Source organism: Protopterus annectens, chromosome 7.part0 (genome assembly GCF_019279795.1).
Source record: "Protopterus annectens isolate FY-2018-M chromosome 7.part0, PAN1.0, whole genome shotgun sequence".
Lineage (NCBI taxonomy): Eukaryota > Metazoa > Chordata > Ceratodontiformes > Protopteridae > Protopterus > Protopterus annectens.
The window spans coordinates 571,227,870-571,247,869 of NC_056739.1; the positions used below are offsets into that span (position 1 = coordinate 571,227,870).

Sequence of the window (20,000 nt, forward strand, 5' to 3'; positions counted from 1 at the left end):
GCTTATTTAAATACGAGATGTGAAGGGATGTAGGGAGTTTGCCTTCCTGCCCCAATAAAAAAAAATCAGTTCAATGCATTGTGAAAGGTGCCATTCTGCATGGTTTACATTTATTTATTTTGCAGTTTGCTGACTTACTATTGCTCCATGTCCTAGTTGCTAGGTAGAAGTGCCCCTGTTCAGCAACCTGGGAACACAGTCTGGCTCAGTGATTTGCCCAGAGTTGTATGATTATTGCATATGTGTGTAAGGGGCTTTAATACAGTTTGAAATGTTTGCTATCTGGCTAGCTGTCATCTGGCTACAGTTGTGGATTGATTATTTTATTACTAGTGCACAGAGTGCAGAGATTTACACCCCATTTTATTGGGAGGGGGATAAACATGCTTAACAATTGCCTAGTGTGGCACTCAATGGTAACATCACTTGGGGATGCTTAACCTCTCTTAGTGGGTGCTTAAACCTTTGCTATGACCAAGTGTACACTAGGGACACTGCCAGCTGGCAAAGAAAAACAGCAGAAGGTAAAACAGCTTTTAAAAGCTGTTAAAACTTCACACTGCCACACTTAGACACTTCATTTTGCCGTACTTTTTGTTTAAAATAGTTTTTAAAGCTTTTCATTCTTAAATGATATTTCCTTTCTACTGAAATTTTTTGATGTTGCAGACAGAGCATACCAAACTAAGATACATTTGTACATGAAAATTACAAAATGATGCACCTGTTATGATGTATGGTCTTGCTGCTGGAATACTTCCCCCTTCTCTGATAGCTTTAACGACTCATTACTTTTCAATCTGTAGGTATTTTGTTCCACTTGGGCATGCCAGAAAAGAAGTACAGGGTTCAGGCAATTATCTACTGATGGTGCTAGAACCGCCCCAGAGGCAGAGTTTGTGTTTGGACTAAGAGGTGATGGCCTGTTTTAGCACCCAGGAAATGGCCATTTTGTTTTGTAGCTTGAGGTTATGTCTCAGAGACTCAGTATTATGGTAAGTATCTTTATTAACTTTCCTTGATTTATAAATAACCTGCTTCACCCCCACACCCCAAAAAAAAAAAGTTTTGACGTGGAAAATTATGTTTTTTATTTTATGCTGGAATTGATGTGACTTGGCATTTAGGTCAAAAGGGCATATGAAAACTTTTTTGTCTGGTCTCACTTGACATTTTTTTTTACTTTAGGTGCTGATGGGTATCTTCTTCAACGTTCACTCAGCAGTGTTAATAGAAGATGTTCCTTTCACTGAAGAAGTCTTTGAAGAGTATGTCCTTTTTTTTACATTCTTTTTGTAGAGCATGTCCCATGTTTTTGATCTTATTCAGTAGGAGCCCATTATTAACAGAGGAAAAATGTGGTATCCCACCTTTTCCTGCATGGTGGTGAAAGTTGGTTTATGAGAGACCATGAAAAATGACATTTTAAGTAGCAGGGAGCATTCCTCTCTGTGGATTGATATGCATTTTGTAGAAAACATATGCATATGCATTACAGTAATTTGTAGCTTCTGAAGTTTATTTTTTAGGACACACGAAATCTATCTTCCGATATGGGATCTGTGTCTGAAGCGCACAACTTTGACTACAATACCTGAACCACAAAAGGTGTGTGTGTTTAGTGGGGGGGTGGTGGATCTCGGTAGTTAAAAGCCGAGTTGAAGAATTCCAGGACTAAAACACCAAGTCCTGTCTGAAATAAATGTTTTAGTGGCCATTGCCTTAGTTGGATTTGATTTGCCGCTGTGATGATGTGAGGTACTGTCAGCTATGCCAGGAGAAGTAGGGCAGTGGATGTGTAACATATACTAGCACAGCTAGCTGGAATTTTGTAAAGAATTGTATGTCATTGTGTATCAAACTGATTTGTACAGATACTTGTTTAAAAATTTATTGGTAAAGTTGCTTGTGTTTTATATATAAAAAATGTATCAACAGTGTGCCCTGCTGGACAGAAAAGAAACATACATGTATATTAGACTGTACTGTATTGTAACTGATTAAATGCATACATTGTAACAGAGAATACTGCAAGAGAAGAGGTTAAGCTCAGCTCCAGCCAACTAACTTTGAGAAATATTAAGAAATTAAATTATTAATTTAGGCCATAAAGATTGTATCTTACAGTTCTCAATGCAGCTAGAGACAAAAAAGTTGGTACTGGAAAGCTACGTACATTGTCACTGGGTTGAACTAACTGCTACTCTGGAAGGGTGGAGGATTGAAATTGTTTTATGACTTCCAGGAGCTGCAGCAGATCGTAGCAAGGCTCTGTGTGTGTGAGTGTATTATTGACACCTAGGTGCTAAATCCTGGCAGTTTCTACAATGTGAGGTTGCATGGTAACCAGAAGTCAAAGGACCAGATGTATGTGATGTCATTCTGTAATCCATCACTAAAAATAATGTTTAATACTAGGTTAGACAAGCATTGGGGCAGTCTGTTTTTGTAACCTAATATCGAAAGAGCACTTGCCTACATCATCTTGCCTTTCTCTAGTAAGTGACCAGGGCATAGTACTCTTGAAATCAGTCAGGAAAATGTAGTGAGATTAGTTAAGTATTGTGTTTTGTAACTGTGTGAACCTGCCCACTTGTGTTATTTTTAATATTTCCTGTGATTGAAACTCTGGTGTTTATTGTAAACTGATATTTAGTATTTTCATGCTGTTTTATTCTGGCCACTCCTGAAAGCCTTATTGCATTGGTCAAACTACTGTTAGTATTAATAATTTCACTAAGTATAATTGGGTACCCTTGTAAGAGCCTTAGAGTAGCTGGCTTGGGAGTGTCTGGTGGCAGTAACTACCGTATAATCTGGGCAGAAGGGGGCAGAGTTAGTAAACCAGTGCCATCCTTTCCCGTGTGTGTGTGCATATATGTGTCAGCTACTTGGAGCAGTGACATAAAACACTGGTTTCAGAGAGAGAGTGATAGAGGACTTGGCTTGGACATTCAACTGAGGACTTACCTCTGCAGCTGTGCCAGTGGGGACCTTTATTGGGGACCTGGGGAGAGAGAGAAACCCAGGCTGCATGTGTTCCCTGTGTGCTCTTAAGGGAAATTGTGCTTGATGCAGAGAGCTGCATCTGGAAATACGGAGTGTATCCATTTTCTTTCCAAGTGAATGTCCCTCTCCAGTGTCAGTGGTGAGCATTGAGGCTCGTTGATCACTGGCCCAGAGAGGGGACATCACAGCCACCTTCCCACCCAATTCTTTCTTTCTTTCTTGGCTGCTGTAGTTTGGAGATGAGAATAATCTTCACCTCCAGATTGGTTTCAGAATTCCAGTATTTGGATGGTTCCCATGTAGAACCCTCAAACATGAACCATACTACATGACATAACAGCAAGTTCATTATGCTGGTTTATCTCAACAGATTTGAAGATAAACATCTATAACTGTATGCTGCTTGGGTGAATTGCACAGCTTCAGACTTCTGTTGTATCCTCTGCTACAACCCCAAGACACTAATGGACAGTATACCATTAAATACTAGACAACATATTGGCATACTGACATACTCTGTGTGTGTGTGTGTGTGTGTGTGTGTGTGTGTGTGTGTGTGTGTGTGTGTGTGTGTGTGTGTGTGTGTCAGAATTGTAACATTCACTAAACTTCCATATCTTCAGTCTGAAATTCTTTGGGTTCAGACTTTGTTTGCACTTCATTGTTATTTCTTTCTGAGTAAGACTATGGAATGTAATCAAATTTGAACTATGAACAGGTGTAGCAAACTGCATCACAAACAGTATTTCAGGTGAAAGTCTGAGAGTGGATCATGCTGTATTTTATTCCCTGTAGCAACATTGTTTGGGGGCTTTTGCTTGGCATGTCTGGGGCAGTCTTCATTTTTATTTTTTTTTTGGCAAGTCCACTTAATTTTCACTTCTGTTCTGGCATTCCAGGTATCAGTACTATAGATAAAATATTTATCCCACTTTTCTACAACCTGATTTTTGCAAGCCTTTTGTAGGGGGTGGTAAAGAGATGACATTGAAAGCTGCAACTGCTTAACAATTCAAAGCCCCACCTTACTGGTTGGGGAAGCTCTACTAGCCCAATAACTGTGATAAGAGTCTTGCAGTTAGCTGTGTGTGTGCTTTAGAAAGAGCCTTATTCTTGCAGTTTAAAAATGAGAATGCCATGGTATTTTTATACATAGCAGAGCAGCTTTTAGTGTTTAGCATTTTTTGAACAAGTTTTAGGTTCTTTGGTAAGGCATCGACCTTGCAGCAGATGATGTAATGAGAGGAGCAGTGAAGATGGACAATATAGTTTCATTAGGTCTCTGTACAGAAATTTAAATTTTCTTTCCCATCTATGTGTATAATCCATATTGCTGAATCTTGTTTGTGAAGTAGTAGTGTGGGAAGAGGTGGATGGGGTAGCAAATTTTTGTATTATGTTCAAGATTGTTTTTATTATCTGGACAGTTTTGTTGGACTCTTTGCTGGGATTTTAAGTATACACAGTGAAGTGTATTTAGAAAAGGACTGCTCAGATGAAATGCACCATGTACTTCAGGAATTGCCAGACTGGCATTAAAAGGAAGTCTTTTTCTAAACCTGGACCTTCCTGTATCCAAAGCAGATTTCTGGTTTTGAATCTTTTACAATCTTGCAGAAAAGGCGCTGCCCAATGTGTGGGATCTGGCATAGCTACTTGCCTGTCCACAACATGGTTAACTTTAATTTCCCTGAGGATGCAAAGATGAACTTAATAGATGCCTCTTTTTATGGAAAACATGTCTATGGACAAGATGTTCATGAGCTCCTAGAAAATATGAACAAGCAAACCCCCAACCTCAGTGTTGTACAGGAGAAATTCGAGTTCACAGAGCACATCTTCATGATGCTGAGGAGCCAGGACTGCGCATTGTGTGGTACACAGTTATGGCCTTAGCAGGAGGCAGCTTGGAACAAAGTCCAAAGCTAAGGGTTTTGGGCATACCTCATGGACAGTGCTCTATTGTCTGGACAGCAATAATTTTGAGGACTTGCTTAAGTATTTGACTGTGTAAACAGTTGGAAAGCCATCTTTACCCCCACTTGGATCACAGTCAAGAAGAAAGGGTGAATTGATAATACTATCCAGAAGCTGTTATATTTATTTACCCCCCCCCCCTTATACATCCTGTTCCATCCCAGCAAAAGAATGCACCAAGCAAGATCTTCAACCTTCTACAGACAAGATTTGTTATATAGGCTTACCATACCAAACGAGGGTAGGGAATCCGTACTCAAAAGTTCTTTTTGCTGCTCAAAAAGTCAAAGGGTGTTAAGTCCTTACTGGGCCACAGTGACCTAAATAAATATATTTCAAAATTTGCTCTGGGTGTGACGAGGATGGACAGGATTAGGAATAAGTATATTAGAGGGTCAGCCCAGGTTGGAAGGTTTGGAGACAAAGCCAGAGAGGCAAGATTACATTGATTTGGACATGTGCTGAGGAGGGATGCAGAGTATATTGGGGAAAAGGATGAAGCTGCCAGGTAACCAGAAAAGAGGAAGGCCTAAGATAAGGTTTATGGATGTGGTGAGAGAGGATATGCAGGTGGTTGGTGTGACAGAGCAAGATGCAGAGGACAGGAGGAAATGGAAACAGTTGATCTGCTGTGGCGACCCCTAACGGGAGCAGCCGAAAGAAGAAGAAGAAGAGGTTCATAGGTTGATACTAGGCTATCTGCCCTAGGGCATTTATAAGCCTAGCCAGAGTGTGTTTGGCTTTCGCCACCCTTTTAGATTTGTAAACTGTGCCTTTGAATAGTAGGTCACAGAATATAGTCCCTTTATGGTTAGTTCATTGTGCCTCTGTCTAGCATGGACTCAGAAGAGATCCCGGGGGTATACTTACGATCTCCCATCCACTCGTCAAGATTCCTCTTGAAGAGGGTCAGTGAGGGGCTTTGCCTAACCTGGACTGGGATTTTGCCCCAGAGTGAAAGGAGTCTCTGGGATATGAATCTGTCCCTCCAGCATGTCCTATTTATTTCTGTGCTGAGGTTTAAGTCTGGAGCGTGTAGCTCTAAGGGATTTGGATTTCTTGAGGTGGAGCATGTCCATTAATTCTGGGTTGGACATGGCTTTATATGTCGGGCACAGATCGCCTCTGAGTAGGCGGTAAGCAACTGCGTAGAGCTGGAATTTCTTTAGCCTAACTGCATATGGCATCTGTTTGAGTCCCTTGATCCTCTTGAGTTACTTTTGGGGTCTTTCCAGTTGCTGCAGGTGTCTGGTAAGGTGCATCCCAAGTGGGGCATTGTATTCAATTATGGGCCTGATGAGTGATGAATAGAGTGGCACAAAGACCTCTCTTGATCTAGATGTGAAACCTTTCGTGATGAGGTGGGCTATATAGAAGGTCTTTCTAACCACTTTGGCAATGTGATTGTCAAAGGAGAGATTACTATCTATTTGGGTCCCCAAATCCCTAATTACTTCCTCTGTACTTAATGGATTACCTCCTATGTGGTAGTCTGTGGGCACTTTGTTTTTCCCAAAGGGGATGACTATGCATTTTTTAGCATTTAGCTTTAGGCCATGGCTTTGGCACCAGTTATCTGTCTGTGAGACCCTTTTGGAGGATGCTTATGTCAGCCGGAGAGCCTATAATGGCACCCAGTTTGCAGTCATCTGTGAACTTGGTCAGCCATAGTCCTCCCGTGTTTGCCTTTACCTCAGAGAAATAAATACCGAACAAGAGAGGTCCCAGGGCTGAACCTTGTGGGACTCCACTTGTGACTGGTTTAGAGTCAGACAAGGCACCTGCAATTATGACCATGTGGGTTCTATTCCTGAGCCAGTTCGCAACCCATTTTGTGACATAGGGGTTGATATTTAAGCTAGTGAGCTTATTTATGATTCCTGAATGGGGTATTGTGTCGAAGGCTTTTGCGAGGTCCAGGTAAGCTGTGTGGACTATTTTCCCTTCGTCTATGGCCCTGGTAACTGTTTCAAAAAAGTCGACCAGGTTCAAGAGGCAAGATCTGCCTTTAACAAAGCCAAATTAGGTAGGATCCAGTGTCTGAAGGTTTCCAATGTCATTGTTTGAGTTCCATGATGATATGCTCCATAAACAGACAAAGGCACGATGTAAACACACTAAACTGAATAAATGAAAACCAGGACTAGTTGCTTCAGGCAGAACAAACAGACACTTTATTAGGTGAGCGCTTTCGGGAAATTCAATGACTTCCCTTCCTCAGACCTGAAGAAGGGAAGTCAGACCGATGTCAGACAAAGTTAATAATTGTATTTCATGTGGGAAGCAAATACCACATAAGGATTTCCATTCCCTCTGTATTCCTTGATGTCCTTCAAGGATGCATCTGCAGTCATCACATATGGGTTGTCCTGCCTCAGGCAGCCCTTCGGTCGGCCGGATTCCAAAGTCTGGGTCCGGTGTCGGCTGATGTCGCCTCCTCCCCGACGTCAGAGTGCCTAGGGTATAAAAGCGTCAGCCGACGCCATCTTCCTCAGTCTTTCTTGCCGCGTGGTGCCCGAAGCAGAAGCTGTTCACAAGTGCCGGTCGGCCAGCTCATATAAATTCGCTATCCGAAGACTTCAAAAGCTAAGTACCCCGTTAGGGACTCTTTCTTGCCTCAGCCGATGTCAGATAAAGTTAATAATTATTTAACTTGTGGGAAATAAATACCTCATAAGGATTTCCACTCTTACTGTCTTCCCTGCTTAGGCCCAGACCACGACGTCTCGGCCTGCTCTGCCTGCGCTTCCTTCAACCGACGCACTCTTAGACATTGGTCGGAGTTCGCAGAAGAGTTTTTTGGGGCTAGTTTTTCATACAAAATGCTGTCGGAAACCCCAACATCTCATTTAATTAAAAAACGGAAAGACAAGGACCAACACACGCGGACCACGGTTTCAGCTGAAACCGCGGCTAGGCCTACCGCGAGTGTCTCTGTCTCGGCTGATACCAAGTCCTTGGAACTTCCGAACCCTGAAACAATACAACCGACAGCCTCGGCCCCGGAGGCTCCTACCGATTCGGTTACAGAATTGCCTTCAGAAACTGGTGTATTGGAATCCTCCGACACCATACCTTTAGACAAAGCTACACCAGCACGTGGTGCAGCCAGGCCTCCTGCATCCATGTCCATTAAGGCCTTCACCAGGGCTAAAGCTGCAAAACACACTAAAGCCATGCCTCCCAGGGTTATTCCTCAGGGACCCTCTTCTAGTTCACAGTTTCTTACCTTAGCAGAGGACCTTATCTCTTTAATCAGGGGTTCTCAGCCCCATCCGGACAGGGGCTCCTAACCTCCTCTAGACAAAAGGCCCAGGGTGGATCCTATTGATCCCCTTTCCTCAGAGGAGGCCTCTGTGGGCTCGGATCACTCTGACTACCAGGAGGAGGCTTATTCGGCCTACGAGGATTCGGATGCAGAGGAGTCTATTCCCTCGGCCTCCCCTCCTGAAGAGCTTTCCTTTGGGGAGACCCTCCACACTATGAGAGAGCATTTCAAATGGCAGGGCCAGGAATATTCTGATTCCAGGAAAAGACTAAGAACTTTTCTTCATTTACCTCAACATAGACCTTTGGCTATTCCTCCTGTTTTAAATGTCATTGATGATGTGTATTCTGACTCTAGTATGACCCCTGACACTCTGCCTCTGGCCCCTGTTAAGCCCGATAGGTATTACACGGTCCCGGACACACACAATTTTCTTTACAAGGCCCACTCTGCTGATCCTGAAACCATTTCACAGGGCCCTAAAGGGGTTGCAGCTGTTACTACTAAGAACCCATTCCCTCTGCAAAGGAGTCCAGGGCATTAGAGAGATGGGGTAAAAAAGTATATACTTCTGCCACTCTTGCTATGAGGGCATTAAATTGTCAATTTCATATGATACAGTACCAAGAGTATTTGTTAGAAGAAATGCATAAGAAACTGTCTTCTACTGAACCCCTAGACCGTAAATCCTTTCAGGATATGGTACATAACTCACAGCAGGTTAGTAACCATTTTTTGCAGTGTGGGTATGATGCATTGGAAGCTTCATGTAGGTCAGCAATGACTGGTGTTGTCATACGTAGGCATGCTTGGCTGAAGGAACAATCTTTGCCAGACCATGTTAAAGCTAAGCTTTTGGATGCTCCACTGGAAAAGCAAAAGTTATTTGGTTCCACTGCTCAAGAAGTCCTAAAGAAAGTTGAGGAAAAGGCAAAATCTGTACAAGCAGTTTAGGATTTTCTTCAAGTCCAACCGCCTAGATTCAGTAGAAATTGGCCTTCCAAGAATTGGTCCTTTCCGGACACACAAAGATTTCAAAGGGGCAGGAACAGACGTGCCAGAGGTAGAGGGCAAGCTAGGGGCTCCTACAGAGGCCGTCAATGGCAACCTCCAATCCAGACAGGCAGTTCAGGACCTGCAACTACTGCACAAGGACAGACTCAATGACTTTGCTTTGATTCTGCCAACCAGGGCTCAATTAGAAGCACCTTTGGGCGGAAAGCTTTCTTTATTCTCAAAAAATTGCCACAACATTACAAGAGACAAATGGACACTCCAAATAATAGACAACGGATACAGGTTCCATTTCCACACATTGCTAAAAAGAAAAGGCATGCCAGGTCTGCCACCAAATCAAAGGGCAGAGGCTTTGAAACAAATCTCAAACTTGCTACAAATGAAAGCCATGGAAAAAGTGCCTATTTCAGAACAAGGCCAAGGATTTTACTCCAGACTATTCCTTGTTCCAAGAAAAGAGCATCAATGGAGACCTATTCTCGACTTGTCCGCACTGAACACTTATCTCATTGTGCCAAAATTCAAAATGCTGACTCTACAGCAACTCCTTCCCATGCTGGGCAAGGGGTCTTGGCTGGTGACTCTAGACCACAAGGAGGCATACCTGCATGTCCCTATCAGACAAAGTTGCAGAAGACACCTCAGATTTCTTGCAGGGTCAGAGCATTATCAATTCTCAGCATTGCCCTTTGGCTTATCTACAGCGCCCAGAGTATTCACGAAATGCCTGGCATCAGTAATAGCACACTGCAGACTTCAGGGGATTCAGATATACCCATATCTGGACGACTGTCTTATACAAGCGGACAACCAACAAACTTTGATAAAGGACTTAAAGTATGCCATCAATCTTCTACAGGCCTTGGGATATACAGTCAACATGCACAAATCAAGACTTGTTCCATCCCAAAGAATAACTTTTCTGGGTGCGGATCTAGATACAACCACCCAAATGGCTTATCTCACAGAAGAAAAACAGACAGCTACCGGATTATTTCAAGAATCTGACAAGGCAAACTCAGCTGACTGCAAGGAAAATCCTGCAGGCCCTGGGTTACATGGCATCCTGTATTCCTTTGATTCCACAAGCAAGGCTTCATATGAGGAAGCTACAGTGGTACCTAAGGAGTTTATGGACTCAGCACAGTCACAGTTTGGAAACGTTAATCCCACTCATTCCATGCCTTCACAAGGAATTTCTATGGTGGGCTCAGGCCAGCCACTCCAACAAGGGGATGCCCTTCACAAAGCCAAAAACCTCCCAAACTATTACAACAGACGCTTCAGACCTAGGTTGGGGAGCACACATGGAGGGCAGAGGTATCCAAGGACAGTGGTCACGAAAGGAGCTGCGCATGCACATAAATCAAAAAGAAATGCTAGCAGTGATACATGCAATCGAGGCCTTCAAAATCTTTCTGCATCAAGGCCACCTACTAATAAGGACGGACAACACCACAGTTATGTGGTACATAAGCAAGGAGGTACCCATTCCTACCCTCTTTGCAGACTAGCAATGAATCTATGGGATCTTTCCTTGAAACTCAATATACAGCTGCAAGCTCAGTTTGTGCCAGGGAAAGACAATACACTGGCGGACAGCTTAAGCAGGAATATCATGGATTCACACGAATGGATGCTGCACCCAGACATCTTCCAACAGATAACACAATCTTGGGGGAGCCTGGACATAGATCTATTTGCATCCCCCCACAATCCTCAACTGAAGAAATTCTGCTCAAGGACATACCACCCACAAGCGTGGAAAGTGGATGCCCTCTCTTTCAGCTGGAGAAATCTGACAGTGTATGCATTTCCTCCTATCCCATTAATGACCAAGGTGTTACTGAAGATCAGGACAGAGCAGCCAAAAGTGATTCTGATAGCTCCGGACTGGCCAAGACAGCACTGGTACCCACTGCTGAGAAGCATGTCACGTACGAAACCATGGCCTCTGCCTCTATGGCCACTTCTACTGACACAGCACAGATACCAAACTCTACATTCCAACCTCAAAACATTGCAACTAACAGCGTGGAGAATACCTTGACTCTCAGGATAAGATATCTCAGAGAGTGAAGGATATCATTATGGAAGCTCGCCGCCCTTCCACAAGAAAGGCATATTCAGCAAAATGGAAAAGATTTCACATCTGGAACACCACAAAGGGCCTAGATGCGACAGTGATGAACATGGCTCATATCCTTGAATATTTGGCAGAACTGTTCCACAATGGTCTGTCTTACTCTTCTATTAAGATTCATGCTTCAGCAATTTCAGCAGAGTATAACACTGATCCACCTGTCTTTTCTCATCCTCTCCTAAGACAGTTTCTAAGAGGAATCAAAAACATCAAACCTCCTCGGAAACCACCTCTTCCTGCATGGGACCTTAACTTCGTGTTGGAAAAATTAACACTGCCTCCGTCTGAACCAGCAGCATCTGCAGATCTACAGTACCTTTCATGGAAGACTGCCTTCCTTCTGGCAATAACCTCAGCAAGAAGGGTTTCAGAATTGCAGGCCCTGGTGGCAGTGCAGCCATTCATTATTTTTCACCAGGACAGAGTTTCATTAAGAACTAATCCTACCTTTATGCCAAAGGTGGTATCCAGGGTTTCATTGAATCAAGCCATTCACTTGCCTACCTTCTTCCCTAATCCACAAAACAAAGGGGAGAAACTGTTACACACCCTGGACATTCACAGGCAGTTGCGCTACTACTTGGACAGAACTAAAGGTTTCAGAAAAGCTGACCAGCTGCTAGTAGCATATGCTGCTGGTACTCGAGGAAAAGCAATTTCCAAACAGACTATTTCTAAATGGATAGGAAATTGCATTCGCTTTTGTTACTCATTTCATGTTAAGACTGTACCAGCTAATATTAGACCTCATTCTACGAGAGCCACAGCCACCTCCACAGCCTTCTTAAGAGGGGTGGCTACAAAGGACATTTTAGAAGCTGCCACATGGAGCTCCGTGCATACATTTGCCAAGCATTACAATTTACCTTTATATTCCAGATCCAGAGCAGGCTTTGCTACGGCTGTCCTGCAGGGTATCTTAGCTACACCATCCTTTTCCTAGTTCCTCCACCCCCAGATTGGCTATGGTATTCTACCCATATGTGATGACTGCAGATGCATCCTTGAAGGACATAGTACAGTTTTGTACCTACCATAAATGTAGATGTCCGATAGGTATGCATCTGCAGTCAGGTTTACCCTCCCTCCTTCCCCTCTGTGGTATTCCTAGGGTGCTTACCCCTCTATTAGCTAGCTGGGGGGGATCTATTATGGTGTATTTGTTTTTTATTTATATATATATATATATATATATATATATATATATATATATGTTCTATATTTTTGCAGATGTTTGGATTTTTATTGCATTTCTCCAAATTTAGCCTTCCTAGAGGGCACCTGGCATCTGGGGCAAGAAAAACTGAGGAAGATGGCGTCGGCTGGCACTTTTATACCCCAGGCGCTCTGACGTCGGGGAGGAGGCGACATCAGCCGACGCCGGACCCAGACTTTGGAATCCGGCCGACCGAAGGGCTGCCTGAGGCAGGACAACCCATATGTGATGACTGCAGATGCATACCTATCGAACATCTACATTTATGGTAGGTGCAAAACTGTACCTTTAGGCCCAGACCACGACGTATCAGTCTGTCGCTTTTGTGCTACATTCAACAAACGCACCATTAAGCATCGGGCAGAGTTCGCCCAGCATTATTTTGGCAAAAGATAAGGACCGACACACGAGGTCCGCGGCCTCTACCGACACCACGCCAAAGCCGACTACACGTGGTCCGGTTCTCAGCGAGGCACCTACGCAGCCCCTGACTACCGACGTCACTTCATTGGCGGTGTCTCCTGTGCCCGAGGTCGCAGGCTCCTCGGCCCACACCCCGACTACAGATACCGAAGCCACTCTTGGCGTTGAATCTCAGAATGTGGACAGGTCTACCTCCTCTCAAGGTGTCTTCAGACCTTCCTCTTCTTTGCTTTCACTAAGTCTAAAGCAGCCATGCATTCTAAGAGACAAGCTACACAGGGCCCATCTCCAGGCCCCATGCCTAAAAAAACAGATGCTTAAAATGGCTGAGGATTTAATTACTCTTATCAGGGGTTCTCAGCCCCCCCCCCCCAGACAAAAGGCCCAGAGTGGAGGAAGAATCCCCCTCCTCTGATCAGGGCTCCATTATTTCAGAGCACTCTGATGATCAGGAACATTCTTACTCCCCTTTTGAAGACTCTGATGCAGAGGAGTCCATTCCCTCTGTATCCCCCCAGAGGATTACTCATTTGGGGAAACTTTGTATACCTTAAGAGAACACTTCCACTGGGAAGGCCAAGATTATTCAGATTCCAAGAAAAGGCTTAGGGAATTTCTCTTGCTACCTCAGCACAGGCCTCTGGCTATACCTCCTGTCTTGGACATACTAGATGATGTGTACTCAGAGGCCTGCCTTAACCCGGATTCTCTACCTCCAGCCCCAGTCAAGCCTGACAGATACTACAGGGTTCCTGACTCACACCAATTTCTATACAAAAGCCATGCTGCTGACCCAGAAACCATCTCACAGGGCTCCAAGGGAATTAAGGCCTCCACTGCTAAAAATCCATTACCTTCCGAGAGAGATTCCAGATCCTTAGAAAGGTGAGGTAAAAAGGTATATACCTCGGCTACCTTAACCATGAGGGCCTTAAACTGTCAGTTCCATATGCTAAAATACCAACAGTTTTTGTTATCACAATTGAAAAGTAAAATGTCACAACCTGAACAACCAGACTTGAAGGAGTTGCAGGATTTGATGCATAGTGCAGAACAAGTGGGTAAGCATACCTTACAATGTGGTTTTGATGCTCTAGAGGCCTCATGTAGAGCTGCTGTTACAGGATCAGTCATACGTAGACATGCCTGGCTCAAGGAACAAACCTTGCCAGATCATGTCAAAGCTAAATTACTAGATGCCCTTCTACAAAAGGATGTATTATTTGGTGCTAATGCTGAGGAGGTATTAAGGAAAATGGAGGAAAAGGCTAAATCAATGCAAACTGTGAAAGATTTTCTACAGGTACAACCCCCACGCTTCAGTAGAAATTGGCCTTCCAAAAATTGGTCCTTTCCAGCCACGGACAGACCCCAAAGAGGTAGATACAGGCACCCGAGGGGCAGAGGACAATCCCAAGGATCGTTTAGAGGCAGACAATGGCAAGCTCCTACACAAAGAGGTGGTGAGGATAACTCGCAACCATTCAGAAAGCAAGCCCAATGACTTTCCCCTTTGCATGCCAAGCAAGACTCAAATGGCAGCACCCTTAGGAGGAAAACTGGCATTATTTTCAAAAAATTGGCATGTTGTCACAAAAGACAAATGGATCCTGGACATTATAAACAGAGGCTACAGATTCCATTTTCACACCCTTCCAAAAATGAGAGGCATGTCAAACTTGCCACACAATCAAAGGGCAGAGGCACAAAGGCAAATTACAGATCTCATAGACATGAAAGCTATTCAAGAGGTACCTACGCACGAACAAGGTCAAGGTTTTTATTCCGGACTACTCCTAGTACCAAGGAAGGGAAAAGATTGGAGACCTATTTTGGACCTATCCATCCTAAACACATTTCTACTCGTACCAAAATTCAAGATGCTCTCTCTACAGCAGCTTCTTCCCATGCTGGGCAAGGAGTCTTAGCTGGTAACATTGGACCTCAAGGAGGCATACCTGCATGTCCCAGTCAGACAAAATTGCAGAAGATACCTCAGATTTCTTGCAGGTTCAACCCGCTATCAATTCTCTGCATTGCCCTTTGGCTTATCTACTGCGCCCAGCGTATTCACGAAATGCCTGGCATCAGTAATTGCCTACTGCAGACTTCAAGGGATACAAATATACCCCTATTTGGATGACTGCCTGATCCAAGCGGACAGCAAGCACATTCTTCTGAAACATCTGGCTTATGTAATAATGTTGTTGAACTCTCTGGGATACACAGTCAACAAAAAGAAATCAAGGCTAATACCCTCTCGGAAAATAATTTTCCTAGGTGCCAACTTGGACACAAACACCCAGATGGCCTACCTCACGCCAGAGAAGCAGGGGCAACTAACTCAATACTTCAGAGCACGAGCAAATTGCACCAGGCTGACTGCAAGGAAAATCCTGCAGGCTCTGGGATTCATGGCATCTTGCATCTTACTAATCCCATGTGCAAAGCTGCATATGAGGAAACTTCAATGGTACCTGAAAAACCTATGGTCTCAACACAGCCACAGTTTGGAAACAATAATGCCACTAATTCCATGTCTTCAAAAGGAATTTCTGTGATGGGCTCAAGCATGCCAAACAAACACTGGTTTTCCATTCGGCAAGCCTCAAGCAAATCAAGTCATCACAACAGACGCCTCGGACTATGCCTGGGGGGCGCACATGACAGATCGGTGCATTCAGGCAAATGGTCCCAAAAAGAAAAGCACCTTCACATCAATCAATAGGAAATGCTAGCAGTAATAAATACTATTATAGCTTTCAAAGACCTTCTGCAACTAGGTCAACTATTGATAAGAATGGACAACACCACAGTTATGTGGTACATAAACAAACAGGAAGGAACACATTAATACCCCCTATGCAGACTAGCCATGTCACTTTAGAACATGGCCGTGGACTTACAAATCGAACTACAAGCACAGTTCTTGCCAGGCAAGGAAAACACGCTGGCAGACAACCTAAGCAGAAATATGACAGATCCACACGAATGGAAGTTGCATCCAAAAGTTTTTACAGAGATAATCCAAGCATGGGGAAGGCCAGACATAGATCTCTTTGCCTCCCACAAAAATCACCAATTGACAAACTTCTGCTCAAGGATTTTCCATCCAAAGGCCTGGAGAGTGGACGCTCTCTTTCAGCTGGACATCAATGACAGTTTATGCCTTCCCACCTCTTCCTCTGCTGCCCAAAGTTCTATTGAAAACCAGAGCAGACAGACCAAAGATGATTCTCATTGCTCCAGACTGGCCAAGACAACACTGGTACCCACTCCTGAGGAGCCTGACGCATTCCCCACCATGGGCCCTGCCTCTAATGCCTCTTCTCCTAACTCGGCACAGCTTCAAAACTCTTCACAGCCAGCTAAAAACACTCAATCTAGCCGCATGGAAGATTCCTTAGCATCACAACAGACCCTACTCTCCAAGGAGGTGCAGGATGTCATTTTGGAGGCCAGAAGGCCGTCAACTAGAAAAGCTTACTCCGCAAAATGGAAACTGTTTTGTGTCTGGAATGAGAAAAAGGGCCAGGATCCTGGAAAACTGAATTTACCTCAAATACTACAGTATCTAGCTGAGCTGCTAAGCAGTGGACTTTCATTCTCCTCCATCAAAATCCATGCCTCAGCCATTTCTGCAGAATACAACACTGATCCACCCTTATTCTCTCACCCTCTCTTAAGACAGTTCCTCAGAGGGGCTAAGAATCTAAAACCCCCAAGGAAACGACCAATACCTGCTTGGGATCTCAATTTCATTCTGGAAAACTGACCTTGCCTCCTTTTGAGCTAGCTGCCTCATCAGATTTGCAATATTTGTCCTGGAAAACAGCTTTCCTTCTGGCTATTACCTCAGCTCGTAGAGTTTCAGAACTACAAGCTCTCATGGCTGTGCAGCCTTTTATCATCTTCCATCAGGACAGAGTTTCCTTATGAACCAACCCGTCTTTTATGCCAAAAGTGGTATCCAGGGTAGCTTTGAATCAGGCCATACACTTACCTACCTTTTATCCTAATCCTCAAAACAAAGGGGAGAGATTACTACATTCCTTGGACATCCACAGACAACTGTGTTATTATTTGGACAGAACAAAGCCTTTCTGAAAATCAGAACAGCTCTTTGTGTCCTATGCTATAGGAGCTCAAGGAAAGCCAATTTCCAAACAGACAATCTCAAAATGGATAGCCCACTGCATACGCTTTTGCTATTCTTTTCATGGCAAAACTGTACCTACAGGCATCAGATCTCACTCCACAAGGGCCACAGCTACCTCTGCAGCTTTCCTCGGAGGAGTTCCTACCAAAGATATTTTGGAAGCAGCCACTTGGAGTTCTGTGCATACCTTCTCCAAGCACTACCACCTACCATTATACTCCAAAAGTAGAGCAGGCTTTGCCACTGCAGTCTTGCAGGGCATCCTGGCTCCTCCTAGTTCCACCTAGTGCCTACCACCCCTTTCTTAGCTTTGGGATTCTACCCATCTGTTATGACTGCAGCTGTATGCACGATCAACATAGTACAGTTTTGTACCTACCATAAATGTAGATGTTCGAGTGCTAATACAGCTGCAGTCCAGGTTTCCCTTCCTCCTTCCCCTCTTGGGACAGGCCTACTGGCTAACGCCTCCTCATACAACCTGATTGGGGTATTCATTTATGGTGTATTTGCTTGCAACTACTGTATTTTGATTATATTGCATTGCTTTATTACACAAATTTATGTATTTCCTTCCTTCTGGGGGCACCTGGCATCTGGGGCAAGAAAAACTGAAGAAAATGGCGTCGGCTGGTTCCTTTATACCCCTGTCGCACTGACGTCAGGGAAGAAGCGATGACCACCGACGCCGGACCTAGACTTTGGAATTCGGCCGACCGAGGACCCGCCTGACGGCAGGAGAACCCATCTGTTATGACTGCAGCTGTATTAGCACTCGAACATCTACATTTATGGTAGGTACAAAACTGTACTTTTGTGATGACCAGGTCCAAAATGTTTTCCCCTCTTGTGGGGGTGGTGACCAGTTGTTCCATAACATTTGAGTTTATAAATTCTAGGAACCGTTGGGCGAGGGTCTGTGGGCTTGAGTAGTTTACCCAGTCAATGTTTGGGTAGTTGAAGTCACCCAATAAAATGGTGTTTGGAGAGACCTTCATGTTCTCCAGTGTTCTCAGGAAGGCCGAGTGGGATTCCTGAATTTGGGAGAGTGGTCTGTAGCAGGCTATAAACTGAAAGGCAGTTTTGCCCACTGTTAGTTGCACATGGATGGTTTCCGTTGCTTTGTGCAGTGCTACTAAACCTGGAGGTGTGGGTATTTTTGATGTATATGGATACTCCCCCTCCTTTTGTGGTTCGGTCCGAGTTTTGTGGCCGAAAAGCATGGTATGAAGTATAACCTGGTAGTGCTGGGGTGCTTTCAGGAGCCTTGAACCAGGTTTCTGTTACTGCACAGACATCGATGTTCTCCATACTGAGGAGAGTCTCGAGTGCTTGCATTTTGAGGTTTAGACTTCTGGCGTTGAGCAGCATAACCCTTAGTTTCTTTTTCCTTGTATTGTCTATGGAGGTGGGTTTGTCTTTTGAGCCTTGCCTAAAAAAGGCACTATGGGAGTGGCAAGAGCCTTAGCCAGTATTCGAAAGCCCAGGGGTGACAAGTGCAAGCCGTCCCTGGCGAAGCAATATGGCTTTTCGAGCATGTCATCCCAGGATGACAGACACTGGATCCCCTTTGAATGACACCAATACTTCAGCCAATTGTTAAAACTTATTTTGTTTTTATACTGTGGCGGCATTCTTGGTGAGGGTAAGATGCTGCTCAAGGTCAGGGTCATACCAGCCTGGGCTGCATGATCAGAGAGCTCCTGTGTCTTTTTTCATGTAGTCCAGGGAGGCACGTCTGAGGTCCATTCACACCAGCATGGACAATAACGGAGTCATATTTGTACTTGCTTTGGCATAACCTGAGTGCGTGTGTTATGTGGCGGATCCTGGCACCTGACAAACAGCTTACAGTGACCTTCTCCTTCTTCAACCTGGTGAGTGGGACGTCAGTGTGTCTGACTATAGACTCACCTATAACAGGTGTATTAGGTGTGTTGTTTAGCCTTAAGAGATGTGACTTTGTGGCACACTGACTTTGTGGACTATGTGATATGTGGGTATTGTTGTGGGGTAGCCATTGTTTGGGTGTCTTCTTTGGAGGTCTCTGCTGTTTTGACAGATTTTTATTTAGAGCCTCAGAGTATGTTTTTGTGTGTTTATGTGTTTGGTTTGTTGTTGCTATAGGTCTTTGTGAGACGGGATTTGTGGTATGTGTGGTTACCTTCTTTTCCTGATTGACTGTGCCAGCCGTGGGTCGAGAGAGCTCAGCCTCCAGTTTGGCAATATAGTTGCACTTCTCACATATATTTGAGTTTGTTGGAAGGAGGAGAGGGTTGTCTGTGTACATAAGGCAGTTGTAACATTGCCTTAAGATTCCCATATTCACCAGCTGGACTGGAGAGTACACATGAAACTGACCTTTGAACATGTCAGGATATTAATAATTACTACTTTTGACTGATCTAGGAGGATCAGTTAAGTATTTAGAAGAGTATAAGAGAGGTTTTAGTGCTTTAAAATTTCTTCTAAGTGCAAGTGAAAGGCTATAAAATGAAAATAGAGTGCTTCCTTTAAGATACAAATCAGTTCCAAGGGAAAACATGAAGAGCAGACTCTGTGGAGCCGGTAATAGTTTAAACCTGTTTAGGCGGCGCTGCCCGATACTGCTATGCGCAAAATCGCGCAAAGCAGCGCTAAAGCGGGTTTTTAAAACAGGGGACTTGAAAGAGCTAGGAATTGGTCCAAAACGGCCAATAAACAACAAGATTCTGTGCTGAGATCACTCCTCCAGGGACAGATAGGCTGCTCAAAGCTCCACAGTCCCACTGGTGAACAAAGAAGCTTC

The 20,000-nt window shown here is 44.2% G+C and overlaps 1 protein-coding gene across 1 annotated transcript in view; it reads left to right on the forward strand.

Annotated features, from left to right (window-relative positions):
* RNASEK (ribonuclease K) overlaps positions 1-20,000 on the forward strand; it is a 149,074-nt gene that overhangs the window by 88,069 nt on the left and 41,005 nt on the right. Inside the window, 1 exon segment of the mRNA XM_044077150.1 lies at positions 1,189-1,268. Within this exon segment, the coding sequence (XP_043933085.1) occupies positions 1,189-1,268 (80 nt within the window).